The 23207-nt window shown below is 34.9% G+C and overlaps 1 protein-coding gene across 2 annotated transcripts in view; it reads right to left on the bottom strand.

Annotated features, from left to right (window-relative positions):
• Nucleotides 1–23207, bottom strand: part of MIA2 (MIA SH3 domain ER export factor 2) — a 36119-nt gene that overhangs the window by 2986 nt on the left and 9926 nt on the right. The window contains exons 7-26 of one of the 2 annotated variants that reach the window (XM_026849418.1): nt 22386–22517; nt 20419–20440; nt 20214–20302; nt 19748–19819; nt 18961–19071; nt 18567–18638; nt 18044–18148; nt 14505–14627; nt 13807–13930; nt 12934–12980; nt 12648–12738; nt 11276–11414; nt 9247–9348; nt 7935–7995; nt 7657–7692; nt 6673–6740; nt 5866–5948; nt 5374–5505; nt 3289–3441; nt 1784–1915 (exon numbers count right to left, since the gene is read on the bottom strand). In XM_026849418.1, coding sequence (XP_026705219.1) covers nt 1784–1915; nt 3289–3441; nt 5374–5505; nt 5866–5948; nt 6673–6740; nt 7657–7692; nt 7935–7995; nt 9247–9348; nt 11276–11414; nt 12648–12738; nt 12934–12980; nt 13807–13930; nt 14505–14627; nt 18044–18148; nt 18567–18638; nt 18961–19071; nt 19748–19819; nt 20214–20302; nt 20419–20440; nt 22386–22517 — 1894 coding nt within the window. Of the gene's footprint in view, nt 1–1783; nt 1916–3288; nt 3442–5373; nt 5506–5865; nt 5949–6672; nt 6741–7656; nt 7693–7934; nt 7996–9246; nt 9349–11275; nt 11415–12647; nt 12739–12933; nt 12981–13806; nt 13931–14504; nt 14628–18043; nt 18149–18566; nt 18639–18960; nt 19072–19747; nt 19820–20213; nt 20303–20418; nt 20441–22385; nt 22518–23207 lie in introns of those variants that run through there. The other variant, XM_026849417.1, reaches the window with a different exon arrangement.

Below are 23207 nucleotides of genomic sequence, written 5' to 3' on the forward strand. Positions count from 1 at the left end.
CTTTTCTCAATGAAAAGATAGGTCACTTCCAAAAATCTAAATTACTTGTAATTTCAAGTAGGCCCTGCCTTTGCTGCAGATACTGTTACTTAACAATCTGAAGCATTTTAACTGCTTATGTCACACAGAGAATATTCATGCCTTGATACTTATGTGGCATATCACTTTCCACTTTAACTCCTTGCAAAATTGGTTGCAAACTCTGCCAAGCTTTAACCCTTCTTTCTGACAATAAGTTTCCTGCTCCAGGTACCTGCCTCAAGTTGGAACTTTTTGTAGTTATCCACCTCAGCTTAGCAAAATGTGTATTATTTTGTTCACTTTAAGTAAAACTTTCATTATCTTGCTGAGGAAGTGTAGCTCCTTCACTCTTTTAGAGCTGAAGCCTGGATTTCAGTACTGTGAGACATGTTGCTGTTCTGAAGTCAGATGGTATGTGCTGGATTGAGTGAGGCTTTTTTAATTTGTTGAAGGGTTTTTTCGCTATTTTTACAAATACTCACCCAAGTCTAGTGCAATTATATGCCTCTAAAAAGGCATTCATGTGTGCTTAATGACCTGTTAAATGCTGACAGCAAGGTTATCCAACACCCTGTTTCCCTTAAGTAGGTTTTGAACTGTCCAAGAACTGAAAAGAGCTTTTTAATTTATTTTTTTTTTAATTGTTGTTTGCCAGCAGCTGAAGGAAAGGGTAAAACGGATGCAACTGAGTGCAAAGACAGTGCACCTCTCCTGTCCTTCAGTCAGCATCCAAGGGCTAGAAGACAGACCCCTGTGGAACACAAAGTATTAGAAAGCAAAAGTGAAACACAGAGAGGCTTGGGAAAAAGGGTGGGAAGGTGAGTGACTGTACAGGAACAAGTTGTCTTCCAGAGAAAAATTCCCTGTAAAGCCTGAACCTTCAACCTAAAACAGAATGCAACATTCCCAGTTCTCTTATTATGACACCAAGTAACAAAAGATTCTCTCTCCTATTGCCAGAAACCAGGTAAAGATGGTAACTTACTACTGGTCAGATGAATAACTGAATACTGAGTAACAAAGTTTCTGTTACGAGGTTAATGGCTTCAGCCTAGCTGATGAATCACACACATGTGACTTACTAGGCATTAAATAAGGATGAAAACTGCTTAATAAGTATTAAGGCTTTAAGCTCTTAAACTGTTTCAGTGATAAGGTTTAAGTCACCAAAACTTTGCTTTTGAGTTTCTGGCTGTTGCTAAGTATCATAAACTAGAATTTACAAAATAGGCCAATTTAAAACAAATGGTACTTGGGGCACTGAAATGTGAGATTAAGTTAAGGGCAACTGCGCTGTGATCCACAAAAAGCTGAAGGAGGAGACCTCAGGACCTTCCACTTCAGTATGCAAAGCCAGTGGATATTTGAAAATTCTGCTGTTAGTCTTTCAGTCTTACTGACTCTTAACTCTATCAAATGTGACATGGAAATGCAAGTAAGCGTTCGTTCATATTTTAATGCTGTGGTGAGCCTCATGGGAGGGGCCAAAACAGACCCAAGGCCAATCCGGAATGGTTAACACACAGAACAGTGAAGGTGAACAAAAAAATACCTCATGACTGCCGTTCACTGAACCCACCCTCCTGGCAGACTGCTATTATTGACAATAGGGGAAGACTGCATCAAAGCTAGCAGATGTTTTTACACAGCGGAACATCGGGTCAGTGGTAGCTATAAAGTTGTCTTCTTATGATGGCTTACTGCGCTTAGTCAACTTACACTGAGACTCTCCATTTGATTGTACCATGGAAGCGATTCCTACCTGTTTTATCAAAAGACTGCATATTGTAAGTTCGTAGTTCTGCTGGTCCAGAAAGTCTTCCAGTATTGGAAGGATTAGGAAAAAATCTTTCTTGTCTTCGAGGAGGAAGAACTGGATCAGTGTAAGGCTCACCTAACATAAAAGAAATCACAAAAGAGGTCAGTGAAGATTTATTTTCCCCATTCCATACTATTTCAGACCAGCAAATTTCTCTGGATGTCTTATGCTCTTGTAAATAACCAAAGCGACTATCAATCACAGTGAGCAAACTTATCTTAAGAAAACCCAAACATAGGAATCCCACCAAGTATGTAATATAGCTTATGTTTCTAAGGAGTTGCAAAATAGAAAGTTGACTGATTTTTGGTTTAATATACAGTAGAATTTTGAAAGTTACGATCACCTAAGTTATAAACAGTGGTGCCTCAAGACCAAGGTTCAGCACAGTAATGAAGTTCAAGGGCAAAATAAGGTATTACACATTTTAAGCCATTCTTAGATAAGAGTGCTGTTTTCTGTTACATTTCATAGTGCTGTAATGTGTTTCCACCAACTTCCTTGCATCAGCTCTAGCAATCAATCATGCAGCTACAAGACAAACTGTATCAGCAAGATCCAAGTGCAAAGACAGGGTAAGAACACAGCTCAGGTCAAGGAAACAAGACTACCTGTCTGCAGTATCCTGTCAATAGATCAGATCTGGCAAATGAGGAAATCTGCATCCTCAGCAGACTGTTTTATAATCAGGCTTTCACACAGATGTGTAGCTACTACAATATTGCTTGCTGCATCTAATAATTAAGGCACTTTAATATGTGTACTTTACCTAATTTTTATTTTTTTTTAAACTTACAGCATTTTTGCTTCTTTATTACAGATATACAGGAGGTTGTCCTACCCCCTGCATCATTTACTTGAGAAACATCAGTGGTATTGTCTTTGATTAATCTGTCTTCCTTGAGTGATAATGTGCAATACAGATGTTTAGCTGAAGAAGTGAGAGTGAAGACTGATTTTGTTATTACCAAAGAACAACATGAAAATATGTACCAAACAGGATGACTTACCACAGTACTCCTGTACCATTATTATTAAAAAAAACCCAAAAAAACCCCACAGTATTTTTCAACATTAGCTAGCTTTTATTTATTAAAAGATAAAGTACCATTAGAACTTTTAACTTTCTCAGATCTCTTATTAATTATTCAGCCCGACAGGTCTTTTGATGCACTAAACAAACCCCCAGTAAAATAATGAAACTGAACAGTTAATTGTACACTGCTAGTACCAATTTATATTTAAAAGATAGCATAGATTAAGTGCAAGTGAACCACACCATTCAAGAAAGAGAAAAAATCTACTATTAAAAAACCTTTTCAGCGCAGTTGCACGTGCAGTTCCAAGAAAACGTTTCATATTTTTAAGAAAAAAATACTTAAATATATACACTACAAGTCAGTAACTCAATTTTTCCATAGATACAGTAGCTAAGCAGATTTTTATACCTGGTGGAGGCAGAATTATCCTGCGTTCTCTATCCCAAGGAGGAGACAGGGATCCAGTATCTGATGGTGGTCTGTGGGGATCAGTTAATCTATCAGAACTCAGCTCTCCTCTTTCATTACCAGCATCATACATGGAAGTTGGTCCTCTGGATCCTAACCAAAGAAATCAGATAGTTATTTACACAGGTATTTCAAATCCTCTATTATGGGTTTCTTCATTAAGTCTGAAAATAGTAAAATAAATCACGGAATGCCAACACTATCAAGATATGAGAGGTGCATGGCTCCACAGGACTCTCCAGCTGTTTGCTGTTAAGTTTACAAGTGTTTAAAAGGTTTGTTTGGAGTGAAAAAAATCTTAGTTCAACAAGAATGCAATCTAAGAGTGCCTGCAATTAAAAAAAAAAAATAAAAATCATTGAAATAGTTTTGGTTCACTCAAATCACAGAAACTAGTGTCCTCATGACATATCTTCTCAGTGCTAAAAAACCTAAAAAACCTGCTGCTAATCAAACTAAAAATTAGTACACTGGAAGTTAATACCCTCATCGTAAGGAAATATCCACATTATATTCAACACTCTTTTTGAATAAAGAATTAGAAAGAACAAGAGTTAATAAAAAAAAAAAAAAAAAGAAAAGAGAAGACCAGGTCAACACATAACCAAATGCAAAAGAAACTGTAACAATGAGTGATTTTAGGTTGCAAGCTTCCTTTAAAAGATTTGGTCTGAAAAATGACAGAAATATTGAACTCTGGTATCATTCTCTAATTCTATATCCTAAAATCCAACTTAAAATTTGAAGCTATTTCATGTCTTGTGCAATTTAAGATGAGCACTATAAATAATGCCAGCTACAGAGCAATTAAACACATTTGTTTAATCTGCCCAAGTTATATTAGGGCTCCACTGTGAAATGGGCAGTAGTCATGCCTTTGCATGGTTTCTTTTCTTGCTAATACTTCATCCTGAAATCCAGTTTTTACTCTTCCTCACCAGCAACAACTGAGCTACAATTTAAAGATATATTGGACAGCTCAGTTTCATTATTTACTGTCTTTATACAAATAAACTGTGAAGTATGATTTTGCTTGTGTGTCATATAGCTACATATGAACATTCAATCTCAAGCTTTTCCAACTTCGAAAATCAATCAACTGTCATACGCACCTAGATGTGCTTTTTGTAAAGAATTAAAGTGAGTAAATAGTTCATGCTGGTCTTTTAAAAATCAATATTAATTAGTGAAATCCTTATAGAAGAGACATTTAGACATATTTCCCACAAAATAAGTACAGGTTGCAAGGGGGATGTAACAGTAGTAGTAAATTAAATAGTAGCTTCTTTATTACCCGTAACAGATGCTGAACTCTAGCATTTATCTACACTATTTCCATCAATATCAGAAATATGAAGAAACAGTGGTTTTCTTCCCTTACAGCCCATGACACCATGGCTTGCTTTCATCTACTCCTCAATCTCTGAATTTTACTCCTTATACAAAAATTTCCCGGTCTCTTTTATCACTTGAGAAGAAACTGTCTCTATATATAATGACTACCCCAAATTTAGAACAAAGGGAGGATAACAATTTACTGAACCAGTAACTTTCTAGTATCATGACCCTCAATAAAGCTAGCTCATGTTTTTGACAACGCAGGTACCCTCTTCTTCTCTCACTTACTGTAGACCAATGAGATGGAAGTGGCAATATTCTTTCTTCATAAAACTAACAACTCTTGTTTACTTCAAAATTTTAAGTTTATATCAAAAGAACCCCATTTTCCCAAGAAATAAGACAACACTGATAAAGTTTGGCTTTTCGCTTTTCTCAATCTATGCTTCTAAAGTTAATCTGCTGATCAACCTACTAGTAACAACTAAATTTTCTATTGTACTGTTACACATCAGACAGCTTTAGAAGCAAGTTGAAAAACAGGAAGAGTTTTTCCAATTAGCTGTTTATATTAAATTGGCTTTTTTTAATACTTTTTGTCACCAGCAAGAGGAAAAGGTGTGACAGGTTTCTAGTAGAGGAGAGAGAAATCCAGAATAGATACATTTTCAAGTTTAAGAATTGTACCTCTTCCTCCTCCTCCACCTGGAAGCATAGGTGAAAGCCTTAAAGGACCCTCCAATAAAGTTGGAGGGGAAAGAAAAGCTCTTGTTTCAGATGAAGGCCGGCCCATTGGTGAGGGTCCATATGGGGAATGCTCTGGAACAGTTAAAACAAAATACTCAAGTTCACAATATTTAGTTTAGCAAACTGTATAAAGTAATTAACTTCTCAGGTGAAGTTTAAAACTTAATTGCATAAGTGAAATTAAAACTGTGGTCTAATTCCATGTGTATTTTATTCCCAGTCAACTCTCATTGATACTACAAGCACTCTTAGTTTCAACAAAATACTTGACATGACCAAGAGTCACTTAAACCCAACTATTTTTTTTAAATGACTGTTCTTTGTACATACACATGGCCAAGGTAGTTTTCAAACAATTACATATGTGTAGTCTCCGGAAAAAAAAACATAAACCAAAACTATTAAGCTCTCTTTTACAATTCAATACTGTACCTCTGCCAAATGGTCTAACTGGAACATCAAGAGCATAAGGATCTTTTTCTAAAAGGTCAAGTTTAAATTCTGTTTCAGTTAATCTGCAAATAAACAACAAAACAGTAGTAAATAACCACGAAATGCAAAAGTTTTACTGGACCCCACTGTTTACAACTAGGCTGTCCACTTAAAGGGTTAACAAAGCAAGCTATTTTATTCTTTAAATAAAAAGACATAAGATAAAGGATGTCACAGAACTCTGAACTTAAGAATTCATTAAAGTATTTCTCTATGCTGCTGTATTTAAACTGTAATTCAGAAGTTGGAGTGGCATGTTAGATGTCGTAATTCCTACCATGACATTACTCTCTCGAGTATTCTAAATTGCATTACAAGTATTAAGTTAATCTCACACCTAAAGGTTCCTCTCAACCACCACCACCTGATCTATTAGCTCGGTATTAACTACAGGAGATAAGCTGTAAAATCATTAGGTAACCATGACATCTGGTTGATACCTATTTAAAACAAACACACCCAAAACAAACACCCAAAACCTTCGAGTTCTAGTACTACATTCTGCCTCTTTCCTGAAGTATTTCAATACTACATATAGTTAAGTTCTTACTTTCTTGCACATTATCATTACAGGATGCTCAAATGACTCCCTCTCTTTCAGAACCCCAATGGAGCACTGCACTCTCTCCCCCCTGTTTGGGTCACAACTGATCAACATAGGTCTAGAAAATACCAAATTGCATAAATTCAAAACATACACACATGCTGAATTGCATTTGTTTATAATTAGATCAAGATTGCACTTACTTTTGTCTGTTATGTGCATTTTCTTTTTTTATATCATTGAGGTGTCTTTCAGCTGCTCGGGCCGTCAGCTTTGGGAAGGGACAAAAATCAGATGCTTAGATACTGCTATTTATTAATTAAATGGTTCATAAATGTGTCACATCCTAGACCCAAGAAATTTTTTTTATATCTGAAGTGTGCGGATCGTATTTTCACAAGTTATGACTCATGTATGAAACAGAGCCTCACTGATGTCACCAAATGACATTTAGCATCAATACTACCCAAATTTTTGAGGAATGGCTTTCCTGAAGGTTTTTAAAACCGCAGAAATTAAATTCTACAACACATGTACAAAATTTAAAGTCTCAAAATTTATTTACTGGAGTTTTGGTTTAAAATCATATAGTTAAAAACCTGTCAAATTATGACCATGAAGTGCAATAGCTTTTAACAGGATTATATCTTATACAGACTATTCTGTGAAACTGAAGAATGTATTAGTCAGGAGATATTTTAAAGTTTTCTGTTTGGGGAAAAAAAGGTAAAAATGGATTTTGCTGAAACATGCTTAGGAAGCTGTCAATGGAACATACTGTTCCCACAGGACATATTGTCTTCTGTTAGTAGATAAAAGGAGTGAAGTACATCCAGGGAAAATATTAAAATGGCATTGAAACAAGGCCAAAAGCTTTTATTATTAGCAAAATGTCACACACTTTTTAAATGGTAACATATTATTCCTGCAGATTTATTGCTATAGCAAATAATATTGTAATATTCTACTGTGCTCACAGGTATCTGGCTTAATTATTCCAACTGTTATATGATAGAAATATTTTTAACATGCTTTTGTGTATTTCCGCAAGAAATCTGTATGTTTAAATGTGACAGGTTATTTTTGATTATCTGTTTTTAATTTAAAAAAAAAAGATAAAGCAAGCTTTTCAAATCACAGAGGAAGAAGCAGCACGAAGTTCAGAAAATTCAGTATTTGGAACTTACCCAATTATCATGAGCTTTTTTCTCATGTGAAGTAATCTGTGTAAGAAAGATTCATTAGATCATTATTCACCTAAAAAAGAAAACTTAAAATCGAATATGTGCTCTTGTTCGTAAATTTAATGTGTGTGGATAATTTATGAGAAAATCAAAACTAGGCAAAAGGGAAAAAAAAAACAATAAACCAAGTCAAATACAGTATCACAATGTAGCTGAAAGTGGCATTTCAGTTGCAGTAACATCCCCCCTACTTGGCATAGATAGCAACACAAAACGCATACCTGATTCTGGTAAGAACGAATGGTTCTTTCTAGCTCTTCTTCAAGGTCTTTTGCTCTCTGTCTGTAACAAAATTAGGATTTATGATATTGTAATAAAACATGGAGGAAACTAATTTCAAATAGAGCAAACGCAATGGTAAGCACAAGGTATGTTTTATTCAAAAGACAGTATTGTCACTTAGACACACGGGATACATAAAAATTACAGTAGAAGTGGAAATTCTAGGACCTAGACTGGCGCAAACAGGAATGTAAGCAAAAGAACAGAACCAAAACCCCCACCATCATCTCAACTTTTCAGTGGTTTGCAATATGTTTCCAACATAAAGGATATCCCTCCGTGTGTGTCCCCACAGCCAGCCTCACCCAACTCAGCAAACATTACCAATGGGGCTGGAGCATCATGCTGTCACAGGCTACCACAGTCAGTCCTGAGGGACAGTCACTCACACAAGTTATTTCAAGACCACAGAAAGTATGACACCACCTTTGCTGCCAGCTACCCGGTGCACAGCCTCTCTAGGTTCTACACTTGCTCAGCATGTTTAGTTATACTCCATTTGCAATATTAATATTCTCTTTTAAATTGTCTACAAAGTTCATGCTCTGAGAAAAACAAAAGGGTGAATTCTGTCTTCCTGCATGAATATTGAATCATGACTATAAGAACTTTACATTCTAGAGAAAGAATTAATCTAGTCTTCAGGAAGCATCATTGATCAGTATCATTCATTCAGAGTCGATACTCCCAAAAACATTGAAGGAAGATGGGGAATATATGTTACAGATTGAAGAATTCTGCCATAATTTGAGAAACAAAGCAGAGATACACAAAAACAACTACAGAAAATATTCCCACATCATGGTATTTTAGTAAAGAATTTCTAAACAACAGTACTATTTGACAAGCTTAAGAGAAACAGAAATAGAATACTGTAACTATACAGCATAAATATGTTAGGATCTATACAGGAACCTGAACATTGCATTTATTTCACAGCATTCTCTTAAGTTCATATTTTTATCTCCATTCAGTAATGGGAACTAGATTAGAGACTCACTTTTACCATTTCATTAAATCTAACATGTCAATATAACTAGCCTTCTCATGAAAGAAACTGCTAGTCGTCTTCCATACTCAAAATTTTTTACCAAAGCAAGAAATCCCTTAGTATGTATTACACACAAACTAACATGTAACAAACACAAAACAAAGAAAATACATTCACTTATGCTTGTGTTCTTATTGATTCTCTAAGGCATTTTGTTCACTATGGAAAAAGTGATTATAGCAACTAAAATCTGTAGTTACCTGTAGCTGTTCAGTTCTTCAGCAGCATGATTAATTTTTTCATCTACTTTAGAAAGCTTTTCTTCCTTCTGTAGGCGTTCTCTCTCTTCTACTGTCAGCTTCCTTTAATGAAGTTCAAAAACTGGTTAATTCTGTTTCAAGTCAACAATTTTGTAGTTGGTCTGTCAAGAAAATCTCCTCCACTTATTTAGTCGTGATGAATACATGATACTCATCCAGATGAAAGTCTTACAGGCAACAGATGAAGTGACAAAAACAGAACTAGTTTGTATTCATAGTCGTTTATTCTGTTCATTAACTGTTCTATATGGAACAATTAGATTACCACTACTCCTAAAAGGAAATCTGGAAGACAATCCATATTCCCAAAGAACGGTGCTATTTGGGGCAGGGAAGGGGGAAAGAAAAAAAAAAAAAAGCAGCCACATATCAAAACAAACTAAAAACCAAACTACACTAACTTTCAGTGATTTGTTCTGGTACTTGTTTACATTTTAAAATAATTTTCTGGCAAAGAAAAAGGTTGTTATTAGCTATAAAAAAAAAAGTTATTAAAATAAAAATTCCTTCCAGGGCCCTCTTTTTTTAATGCCTTATTGGGCACTACAGAAGAGAAAATCCATACTCCACACCAAAGACTATGCATAAGGTATTTCTGCAGAACACACGTGGATACCACTGCTGCATACAGCCCTGAATGCATGAACTGGTTGGTCATTTCCCTGCAAACAGCAGTCCTTAGCAAGCAAACTGGCTGAACCACGGATCTTTTGAACATGACAAACTTCTTTACTACTCAACCTTAATTTCCTACTTTTCTATTTCCCTTGTTTGAACACACCTAGCTTTTTAAAGGAAGCCTTGTTAACACTAATAGCTTCTATTATTCTGCTATCTCATTATACCAGGTTCTCCCCACTCCTTCTCGCTTTTCCAAAATCTTTAGTAAGCAGCATACATGTGCTGAGCTTCAGTGTGGTATTTTTAAATACCATCCACACAGTCTGCAAACATTTTTCCTTTCTGACTGCCCATTATAGCTTCTTTGTAATAAGTTCCTTCCCACTCCCTGCCCACCCCCCCTTTTTAAAACCAAACATTAATGTAATGGATTTCTAGGTTTTGTTGCATCTACAAAGATACATCTACAAATACCTATACAAATCCATATACTACAGAGATTATTATGCTCACTACAGAAACAAGACTTGTGTTGCTTCTCCTGTTGCCTTTAAGATTATGTCTGCTCCTTAAAGAAATAATTTCTGGATAGTAAAACTCATTTTAGCATCATGCCCTAAAATCATGCCTCCTGCTCCCTCCCTGCTCCACACACACTTGTGAAGGTTACTACATGCCCCATCCCATCCCAATCAACTTCATTTCTAGTCCTTAACAAATTTCTGACTTCAGTCAGTAAGTAATTTCCCCTACTATCATCCTGACTGTAAGACAGATAACACAGCCCTCATATTCCATACCTTTCTTGGTGAGGAAAGCCTGATTTCCAAGGGTTCTATGTTGCTTACAGATAACAGTTAGGGTTGCCTATGTTTTAACTCTAAGCTTTGTTTCATATATAGCATCACTCCTCTGCTGACATTGCTAGCTTTCTTTACTATATTAATTATAACTCACAGTTAAAGCGGCTGATTATCTTTCTTTTCAGTAGCCTTGACAGCTGTATTACATAGTATTTAATTTTTTAAAAAATGTAAAAAAAATCAAGCTTTCTGAATTTACCCACCTTATTTCATAGATTAAAAATTTGTTACTACTTATTTTATCTTTGTTTCTGTACTTGCTTGTGGAAAAGTCCTAAAATAATATACTACTACTTTCATGGAAACAATTTCTATAAACTACTATGATCACAAATGTACATGAAGGTGTAACATAACAGGGTCTTCAAAATTCAGAAAACTCTGGAAAGCAGTATTCAAACTTTCAATACTTTTCAGCCCCCCAAATCAAACTGCTGCATTCAAATCAAACAGTAAGCATTGAATATAAAAAGAGGAACCAGCACCTGTGTAGTTTCATTTCATTTTCTTGATAAAGTTCAGTCATTACTTTAAGTTTCTGCTGAAGCTTTTGAACTTCACCTTCAAAACGTTCATTTTCAGACTGCAAGGAAGCTTGTTGACTTTGAAGGTTTTCTATACGTTCTGTCAGATTTAGAGATAATTATATTGGGACAATGCACAATTTAAACATGTACATACAAAATTGTACAAAATGCAAAAAATATTTGAAATATTTTAGTATATGAAAAGTCTTTAAAAACCTTTGATCCCAAGTTGATTTAATAATATAAACAATAATAATATATTTCAATAAATTATACAAATTCAGAAGCAGTATTGCTCCTATATTCTGTCACAAAATGCAGCATGTATGTAGACTTTGTTCCAAGTTGTGGCTTTGAAAACAGTGCAGTTTTGTAATTTACAACATAAATTTTAATGTATTGTAATTATTCTACTAAAGCAGTAAAATCAGTATCATCATATACTCTTGCAGATTTATGCACACAAGGTCTTGCTGAGTAGCCTTAACTCAGATTTGTCAAACTACCTTATCTTTCCAAATGAAAATCAGTCATGTTTCTTTTCCCATTTACTATTCATATGTTCCGCCAAGAAACATAGAAAGCTTCAAGTAAGTTTAAGTATCTTTATGGGACAGACTTACAATCACTTTGCAAAGCATACTAGCACAAAGAGTCAGTTTAAAGGATTATCAAAAATTGAAAAATAAGGAGTTTTACAGAGCATTTCAGCACCCAAATAACAAAGCACAGTACGTTCAAATGCGATGGTTACTCTGCTGACTGTTACCTGTGAAAGCAATAGCTAATTACAGGCTTTAATTTGAATGAAAGTGGTAGTGCTTTCATTTAATAAGGTTTAATTCAGTATGTCCTACACAATAAAGGAAAAAACTGAGCAAGATGCTTTTAGGTTCAATTCTCTAAATGTAGTGTATTTAGAACTTAGTAGGTATTGAGTTTGCACCCACTACAAACTAATTAAGATACCATTTTAAATAAATGGTTTTAAAATTTAATTAAAACTCCATTGTTTTATGTCCAGAAATTATGTAAAGAAGGTATTATATTTATTAACATCACTTTGCCTGTGTCTTTTCAGATTCTATAACTTAACAGTTATAGAATAGAATAATCCAACAGAGTACAACAAAATTTACAAATGATGCTTTAGTTCTAGAAATCAAATATTTAAAATCAACCTTAACTCAAACAGGCATTTTAAAAATCAAGTAGAGATATTAATGCAAACTTAATTCAGTTCTTACTGGAAGTAATACTTACAGCCTGTAACATCATTTTACAAAACCAGCATTTTATTAGTCTTAAAAGCAAAACAACATTTATTTACCTGTAAGCTCTCCTTTAGCTTTATTTTCATCAGACAGTTTTGAATACAGTTGATCTCTTTCTGTTTCCAGGGTCTTTAAACAAGCATTCAACTACAAAAAAATTTTTTAAAATGAGCATTTTAAGATTACCAGAAACTGTTTCCATGTAAAAATATCTAACTAAACATTAAAAAATGTTGAATTCTGTGATACTGATATATACATGCAATTAAACTCACCATAGAAATTGCATATATTCCCTCTAACTTCCCCCCTTCCATCCACAAGTTTCTTAAAATCACATACCTTTGCAGCATAGATCAATTTCTTTACAGTTCGTTTTTGCTGATCATCTGATTGACAAAATAAGATGTCACATGAAAAACACAAAAAGGTTTGTTAGAGAGCTTACTGCTATTATTTTATTTTGGTTTTATATAAAAAAAAAAAAAAATCAATCCCTAACGTAGCATGATAGGCATAGCATATTTGGAGGAAAAAGAACTAAAAATGGTGAGGGCTTGATATTCTAGTGTTTTGTTGGCCAATCAGACTCAGAACGCTCATGTTAAAAGTGATATGCTGAATACACACTGTAAGATTTACTGGGATTTTCCCTATAGTATAATCAGCACCAGCATAAAAAGAAGCTGTAGCAAGAAAAAAGAAGGAAGAAAGGCTATTCTGTGCTGCTGTTTTGAGGGGACCCACATATACACTGATCTGATTCTGGTGCTACCATACTGCCTGCAAGTAGTTACACCTGCGTAAGGACAAGGCAGCAGAAATTGGGCTCTAAGAACCCACAGTGCTATTGCTAGTAGGAGCTTCAAGAAGAAATGAGAACAAGGCTTCCACCTAAAAATGTTTGAGAATTCCTACTTAATATTAACACAGGCTAAAGTCATTCTGCAAGCGATTGAGCACTGAGTCTTTATATTGTTTATGATAATATGTATGCTTTACCTATATCCACACACTGCTAAATAGTAGCAGAGGTGGTTATTCCAGAGGTGTCCTAGCATCAGTTAACTGTGAGACCTGAATAACACCGTGTGAGTTTTGAAAATTCAACTTCTACAAAGCTCATCTTTCAACATTCCTGGAAGTTTGTTGGTTCTGTATTTCTAAAACATCTACTAAATTATTATTTAAGATGGGAATCTACACAAATCATACCTAAGTGCTCTCCATTCTCTGTTTCACCCTTTATATCTGTGTCCCAGTGATTATCTTCAGTGTCATCATCATCTCTTATTGCTGAACTCCAGTCTTTCATCTTCAGTAAGTATTGAGTCAGAGACTAAGAAAAAGCCCACACAAAACACAAACAGTAAAATAAATACAACCAATGAAGAATGTAGTTACCATCACAATTACCTTTTCAGGATTTCTGTCCTTTATTTTGTTCCCTTAGTAATTAAGTGAGCCCCATAGACAAGATTCTACATGTCTGATACTACTTCTTCTATTAAAATGTATACCTGCAGGTCAACAGCTGTGCCCTTGTAAAGACTTTTCAGAAAGCCAAAAATACATGCTTTCAGCAAGGCTTGTGTATATAAGGTACACATATGTAAGAATACACTCCCAACGCCCACATTCCAAATTCAAAAAAATGCAAATACTTTGTGGCACTGAGAGTTTTTCCTTATTTAATGTGCTGCCTTCCAAGGCTATCTGACTGCTCCACCGTGATGCTAAGCAACCTTTTTTGCTTAGCAGGAAACAAGACATTAGAGGATGGAGACAGCAAACAAAACCCCAAAATAGCTTAATGATATTAAGACAAGGAGAGGTTGTTAAGACTTTCTTGGAACTGCAGTTTGACTACTCAGTCTGAGTAGTTTGATTCAATGCTAGCTGTCATAATTTACCTTGACTTGACTCTCTTTATTTTTCAACACTTCTTCTATATCTGCTTTAGATGATTCAAACATCTTGGTTTGTTCATTTAGTTCACTAAATCGTTCACCCCATCCTTCAGCTTCTTGTAGAAGCTAAAAAGGGAAACATCAGATTAGTGTAATTGTCTATTACAACCAAGAATCAAGGATGAATAGTACTTGAGTCAGTTTTGTATATTATCTATACATAAGCTGAATTTTAACTGCTCACCCATTGGTAAGAATTAACAGAGAGACTACAAGACAGTTAAACCTTAAGAGTTGAAAAAAAAAAAAAAAAAAAGCCTTCCATATTATCATCCAGTTGCTTTAGTTGTAATAAATTTCCATTGTAATTAGTTGTTAGGATATTTTTAAACATTTATAAAAACAGTTTGGTTAACATTCCACTCAGTTTACAAACCCTGATGTGACAATAGCAAAGGATATAAAATAATGACAATTTGTGTAACAACTACAAACACTGGGGAATGGATGAAGAAGAAAACACTCATTCCCTAATATGCACACACACTTCTGAAATTGTACCCATTTGTTTTCAAATCTGAAGAGATTGGTGAGGTAAGGGAAACTAGGAACCTTTTTAGACAGCTATTTAAATTCACATGACTTGCAAATCTGTATTATTTCTCCTTGTTTTCTCCATAAATCTTAATACTTAATTTAAAAACCCTCCCTGTTAATGAGAGTGACAGCAACTGTATGTAATCAACACCTACTAGCACGCACTGTTGTAATTAAGTGGGATTAATTAAAAAGACAAGTATATTCCAAGGTTACATTTTACAGACATCCGGTAGTAAAATCTCTTTCCACAAAAACGTTTCACAGCAGTAAAGGGATTCATACACTTAAGCACCAGTTGACTGATCATAACCACTGCAACATATTAACTAATGTCTTTATATTGTGAGAATGAAATTGATACAATTGAACTGATACAAATTTCTGTTAAGAAAAAACATGCAGTACAAAAAAATTGGTCTTAGGAGTACCTCAGAAAAATATTGCTTAAAGTCGCACAACACGCAACCGATTTAAAAGCAGTGAATGTACAGAAAGGAATAACTAGGCTGAGCAACAAGAATGTAACAGCCAGTTATACTAAAAATACAACCAGAAAATGATAGTTAAACAGGGGAACTGCCATGCAAATAGACAAGCACTACTTATCAAAGACAAACTAGAAGGCATAAAACAAAAGGTATGTGACTAGAACTGGATGAACCCCACTTGGCACTGCACTTTACTGCACCTTTCAAGCAGTAAAAGCCATGCACGTATTTGCAGCATCATGCAAACTACATATTACAGATAAAACAAAAACGTTCTTTATGCTAATATTGCTCAGAAGACACACACAGACAACTACTTTCATTATTAAATGTCATCCTCAAAAGGAAGCTAAACTTTAAGAGATTCCTTCTTCATGAAGCCAAAGAGAAAATAAATTGACATGACTTTATATACCTGTAAGAATCACAATAGAGAAAAATAGCAAGGATTTGCACTAAGATAAAACAATACATATTTCTAATGTTCCTGCAAAAAACAAAGCACAGAAAGTTTGGAGTTCATTAACAGTTCCCTTGTTCAAACTAAAAGGCCCAATCCTCTTTCTGACACATCATAAATCTGAGACTGCACACCTGTTATACTGTTTAAACTATGATGTGCCAGAAGATTATGACCCATTAGTGCAGATGGACAGAGGAAGAAAGTACTCTAGTTTCTGTGAACAAATAACACCTTTGTTACCTTTTGAGCATAAGTGAAATTCCATCTTTAAAAAAAGAAAGAAAAATAAAAAAAGGGATATGGATATGCTAATATAGTGAACTAATTCACATGCTTACAACCACCTCAAAAAAGAATACAAGTTAGCAGACACTTTCTCTTCTTGCCTTATCATGTTACTTAACTACTAAAATGCATAGCAAAATATAATATAAACAAATGTTCTCAAATTACTAAAAACTGCAACAAAGTTCAGTTAACAAAGTGTAGTAATTCATCCTAAATAACATGGTTAAGGAAATACTATACCAAGTTATTTTAACTGTAAGGAATACAAACCCCTTATTTTTATCTAGAAACCCGGCAAATTAATTACAACCTGGGAGTTGGTTTTAGTGATTTTTTTTTTCCTGGTTTTCCTGATATAAAATGACTGCCTACGAAAGGTAGACTAATTGTCAGCACTTAGTATTATCTGATTCCAAGTACTATTTTTTAATAAAAGGAAAAAGATTCTTTTCACACACACACACACAATTGGATTATTTCTGTTTGAACCCAAGAAAATAAATCCCTATTAAAACTTTGTGTCCCGCTTCTCAAAATTTATTACATAAGTAAACTGTCACATCTGAAATGAAGCACCAAGACCAGACCTTTCCTCCTCACAGGAAAAAACAAGAAGAATGTATAGACTAGACAAAAAAACAAACAAACAAACAAAAAAAAAGACTCCTGAAAGAAAATAATTCTCAAGCCACTTCAACTCACAGTGGTAACATCCAAATCTACTGTTTCTCCACTCACAGCATCTAAGAAAATTATCTTCTTTTTTTTGTAGTCACAGACATGTAATCCCTTCTAAGAGAAAAACATAGTTTTTCTGGTAACAGTTGTGAAGAAATACTCCTCCTGCAGAAAATCTTCTATTTCCAGTAATCTTTTTCTTTCTGATTCAGTAAGTCTGATATGCACAATATTTTGATAAAGAGGACCAAAACACTCTTCAGCTTTTATAGGACCACTAAAAACCAACAGGCCTGTACTTCTGCTTCCCCCTGCCCCCCAAAAACATCTATCAGGTTACTGTTCAGACAACATGGAGATCATCAGTTAATCAGGAAAATACATGTATATCCATTAAAAAAACAAACAAACAAACAAAAACCCCAGAACTTCCCCCAAAATCAGAAACATTCCATGGAACATTTCTGGCTATGGTACTGAGGAAAATAAAAAGCTAGAATAAAAAGGAATAGTCTTTTCCATCCCTTTTGTATTACTTACCTGACTTGCCATGAATTCATCCACAGTGGTACTACAATAAGTATTTTACCTGCCTTTTGCATACTCTGCAATTTCTTAATTTCTTTAGTTTTCTGGATCAACTATAAGCATTTTCTCTCTGCCTCTGTAGAGGATTCTAGCTGTGGACTTGCTCAAATCCTTCTGCATTCCTCCAGGTCTCAGAAAAATTCTAATTAGTCTAACACTAGTCAAACACATATGCTCTCTTTCTCACTGAACTCTATGCATGTTTCCCCACAAACTCTAGTTACTATTTTTTTTAAAAACAGGACTATTTTAGACAAAGTTATTTTAACATAAAATAATTTTAAAGCCAGGTCCTCTTCCTCATCCACTTACTAGAACATGCAAGGGGTATTAACAAATATGTTGAGGATTAGCTCCTTGGAAAATTGTACTTACATAGGATAAGACAACAGTGTTTGTGCGTTTCCCCCTCAAAACAAGGATAACTAGGAACATACCTGTTTCTCACTTTCCTGGAGATGACAATTTTCATCTACTGCATCTTGAACAGATGTCTTGAGTCTCTCTGTATTTATCTCATACACTTTTAGGGTGGACTTGGCCTAAGTGAAATAAAAAAGTGTGTTATTTAAACAGTATAGGTGAAGATGTAAGTGGGGTCACAATGGCATTATCGGACTTATTCTTAGTTTTTCCAGCTATGCTATATATGTATTCTCACGTTTTCTCTACAATTTCAAGTTCTTGCTGACTGTAGTTTTGTATCACTATATATCATTGTGGAGTAAGAAGGCAAAGGGAAGACAAAGTAACTGTACTTCACAATAAATGCCAATCACTATATGAAATTCAAATCAGCTAAATCAAGTCACCTGAAAGTACCAAACCTTACAAAGTCTTTTGGTTTACACAGCATATTATTTCTGCACCCTTAATAGAAAAAAAAACAAACCTGTAACTACATGGAGAACAGAGAAATTGCAAAGGTTTGAAACCAGAAACTATAAAGACTGGACATACCTCATCAATTTGTGACTGGATAGATTTTGCTTCATTCTCTAAAGACTCCACTCTCATCTGAATTTCAGCCACCTGAAAATTATTAGTTGTCATATAGCTTCTTCCACAGATTTGACCGAAAAGATCTAGGCAATTAATAGTTATTTTAATTTTTAAACCAAGGTTCTACTGCCAAATCAGTAAAACCAGCTTTTCTTCCTTTGAGCATTTTCCTTTATGGGTGTCATTTTTCTAATATGCTACAGGAAGTATGAGGGGAGACAAAATGGGAAATGTAGTTTTAGTTTCAAAAAACCCAAAAAGAATAGTTTGTCTTTTCCATTGAGAATTTTTTTGTGGGTTTGTTTTTGTTTTTAAAAGAATAGTAACAAAGACCTGATACTAATTTTCTTACCAAGTTATCATTTTCTGATTGCTTAGATTTTTCTTCTTCCAGTTCTTTTTCTAGATTCTCTATTTCTTGGTTGAGTTCCAAATTTGACTTGTTCAGTCTTTCATGCATTTCCTAAATCAAGTTGTTTTGACAGTTAACATAAAACATTTGACACTAATTACACATGAAGACGACAAGTATGTTTTAAATATGACAGCAAAGTATGCTTAACAAATTTCACTATATCAAGGATAAATCTCAAAGTACTCTAGAGACTCTTGCATGTTAACAAACCTGTTAACAATCAGCACTATAGGATCTGAGGTGAAGAATGAAATAAGTCTATTTGCTTTTTTGAGACATAAATTTTATAGAGCCCATTGGGTATTTGATTCACTTTTTCCAAACTCTTTTACAAATATATTCTCAGTTTGGGGAATATAAACAATGTAGTTGTAACTTTTGTTTACAACTGTGCTCCAGAGCCTATGAAATATATTTGAATTAAATCAGATGCGAGAAAAAATACCTTATGCAGTACTCTCCGTAATAGAAACAGGAAAAATTTACTTTGAAAAAAATTAAATATTATCTAATATGCCATTTGGTACTGCATTAATAATTTTTAAGGCAATTGTTACAAAAACTTATCTTAATTTAAATAACTTCTAAGTAATTTTCAGTAACCCAGGACTAAAATAACAGTGCTCTCAAAACAATTAAGATCTTCTGGGTTTTGGTTTTTTAATATGGGCAGCATTTTCATGAAATAGTGCCTTAAAATAACAATTTCCATTTATCTTTTTACCTCAAAAAAAGATGTATCTGTTGATTCTTTCATAATGTTATCATCCTTCAGAGACAATTCTAAATCTTCAAACTGAAAGGAAATACTTCATGTCAGAATGCATATAAAGACCTGATTAATAGCATTAATTCATGATGCTCTAGTCTGAAACATAGCCACCATCTAAATATTCATGAATGCACCTTGCTGGAAATCAGGAAAGCCATAGGCCTAGTAGATTATTCCAGTGGCATAAAACAAAGACATTTTAAAGTAGCTTCCAGTGAAATATATTGTATTAAGAATTAAGGCAGAACTTGCTAACACCTTAATTGCACTTAAAAGGCACTGACAGGAAAAAGCATTTGAAGAATCACTTGAAAAGCTTCTAAACATCTTACTTTTAGGTAAGTTTCATACTTTAAATACTTGATAAATCGAGCCCATTTCTGTGACACATCTGAAAGCAATAAATAAGGACTATTACCTCTTTTTTGCAAAGGCTGAGTTTTTCAAGAATTTTGCATTTGTCTTCAACTAGTTCAGCAATTTTATTGGCAAGCTGTTTTTCCCTTCCTAAAAAAAGACAGTTAAGTGTTGCAACATCCAAATACTTGAAAGGAGAAAAAAAAAAAATTAAAAAAGAAAAAGAAAGTCATACTCCAAAGAGACAGTATGAAAAATAAGCTTACCTACATAAAGTCGACTTCTAACCTGAAATAAAAAGAATAAATACTGAAAATGACTGATCCAATTACTCTTGTGTAGTATTTGAAAACTAATTTTTTAAGCTGTGGTTCCATGATCAGTTTGACCATGGAACTTAAAAAAGGAATAAATACAGCCTGCTGTTAAAAATGGGCAATTGCACCCTCTGCCCTTGTTTCCCTCCCCGCCATGGCTGTGTGTTTGCCCTGTTCCTCTCCCACTCTAACTAGAGAGAAGGGGGGAAAGGAGGCTAGTTTTCACCTGAATTGTTATTATAACACACTTCTGTATAGTCATCACATAATCATAACTGCCAACACAAAGTGGGAGTGGACACACACAGCAAAAAGAGTAGGAATGGGGAGGGAGAGAGAAGCTCCACATGACAGCTCAGATCTAACTTCCTATGAGGAAAAACCCCACACACATTATAATACATAACAGAGCTACAGTAAGGGTACTACTTGATGAGCATCCTGCCCAGATGCAACCCAGTGGGAAGGGCCAAATCAGCAGCTGACATGTGGGGTCTAGTGCAGTGCCCTAGAATCAAAGTCTAACAAACTGCAGAACAAAATGTCACAAATGGCCTGGACAAGAGATGAAGATCTTGGCTGAACCCACAAAAACTTCATGACTTTCCTCTCAAGACTGGGCCTGGATCACGTGTCTGACATACAATGGGTCCTTCAGATTATCCCTATTTCCTCCTCATTTAAAGCCCCAGGATGGCCAAGGAGTCCAAGCAACAGAAAAAGAGGAAGAAAGTCATAAGCACACTTTACCCTATCATCCCCACAAAAAACCCCAGAACCAAACCCCATTACTTTTAATTACATAAACATTAATTCTCCAAAAAGCAGTCAGTGAAATTCTAAGTATGGATGACTGAAAAAGCTATGGGTAACTTCTGTAATATCTAATGCCTTAGTGACATGTGCAGGAGGAAAACAATACTAGAGTCGCTGCTTGACTGATTTCAGCTGAAACACCTCTTTCATACCACCTAGAGGAATGCTGCCAGCAAACATGAATGACCCAAATTATAGGTACAAATACCCTTTCCAATCTGAATCACTGCTGCAGAATAAGGTGGCATTTTTCCTGACCTAAGTGGCTATTAGAACCCTAAATTCAGTTGCTCATATCTAAAAAACTAAAGCGCTATGCAACCCATCTTCAAAGACAAGCATCATTACACCTAGCACCAAAACCACATTCTGACTATTTAAGAGTATAACAAAACTGGTGAGAAATTCAGAATATTGAAATATGGACACTGACCCTATTTCATGAGTAGGGAGAGTAAGATAGGTAGCTGTTATTACACAGATCCTTACTTACAACAAGACGACCCTTACCTCAAAAATATAACCTGATTTGTGCATTAATAGGTTTCAGTACTGTATTTCTCAAGGTCATCAGCTTAGTGTTCACAAACAGCACACAGAAAAATTGGTTCAGTGTTCCAACAAACAGAATCAAGGTCATTGTCCAAACAGTTTTAAAATGCCTCCCTTGACAGGAATCCATCTGGGGTTTTTTTTGCTTACAATTCCCTTGAAAGAACTGAGCTGGCCTGGCTATAGCCAGGTTAGTCACAGATATATCAATACACACAACAATACATATACCCTAGGGAAGACCTCTAGATCCCATTAAAATAATTTAAGGGCTGACTTTGAAAGTCTGGTGTAGAAATTAAACAGGGAAGGAAAAAGGAAGGCTTACTACAGTGAGTTTCATTGCATTTCTTCTACAGACAAGTCACTCGGTACATATTCATACACTTGACAAAACAGACTACTTCTCAGTTCCTCTTTTAGAGGGATTCTAAATTCAATCACAACAAATTTAAAACTCTACAGCATGATATATCTTGAACAGAATAACAATTTCAATTCAAACTATTAATGCAGTCTACATATATGTATGTAATGTGAACACTTACTGATTGATAACTTCTGTACAGGAATAAGAGAACTGTAAAGGCTCCAACAATACCAGCACAAACCACTATCTCCCATGGAAAACCATATAGATCAGGACCAGGTCTCATATCTTCAGGCAGTGAAGCCACAGCCTGAAAAATAAAGTTAAAAGCTTCATTTAAAGGCAAAAAGTTTAATATTTTCAGCATAAATACATATTATGTGTTAACTTAATTTACTTTAAGGCTTGTTCAGCCTTGTACATTTACTTTTTTTTTTCCCAAACTCTGAGAAAATGGTTTACAGAAGCCTTTGATTTTAAAATTATATATTTACCAAGTGAAGAAAAAAAATAAGAAAAAATGTCCAGTAAGATATGATGACAACTAGGTAGAGCTCTGAAACTTCTCCTTTGAGTTGTCTGCATGTTTCACTGTTAGAAGAATCGATATTAGTATTTTATGATTTAGTAGTACAAAATTTGATAAAAAAGCCTGCTCAACCAACTTCATACTAAAATAACATACTGAACACTGTCAATGATTTAACACATTTTAAACACATAAATACACTCACATTTTGTTCATCGGATATCATTATTTTCTCAAAGACAGAACCTGCTTAACACAGTCCGCATTTAACACCTGTACGCGTTACAGTGTAGCAGAGTCTCAATCCCGATTTCACTACCGGAACGGCCCGACTACCCCCATCTCAGCCAGGCGGGGTGTGCGTGTGTGCAATCACGGAGCGCTGGCTTCACTGCTTTGGCCTTCTGAGACCTGTTATTCTCGAGGAAAGGCCCAGCTGCAACGGGACCCGCGCGGCCCGGGGTGCCCCCC

The sequence above is a fragment of the Athene cunicularia genome (assembly GCF_003259725.1).
Source record: "Athene cunicularia isolate RWA chromosome 5 unlocalized genomic scaffold, athCun1 chr5_part1, whole genome shotgun sequence".
Lineage (NCBI taxonomy): Eukaryota > Metazoa > Chordata > Aves > Strigiformes > Strigidae > Athene > Athene cunicularia.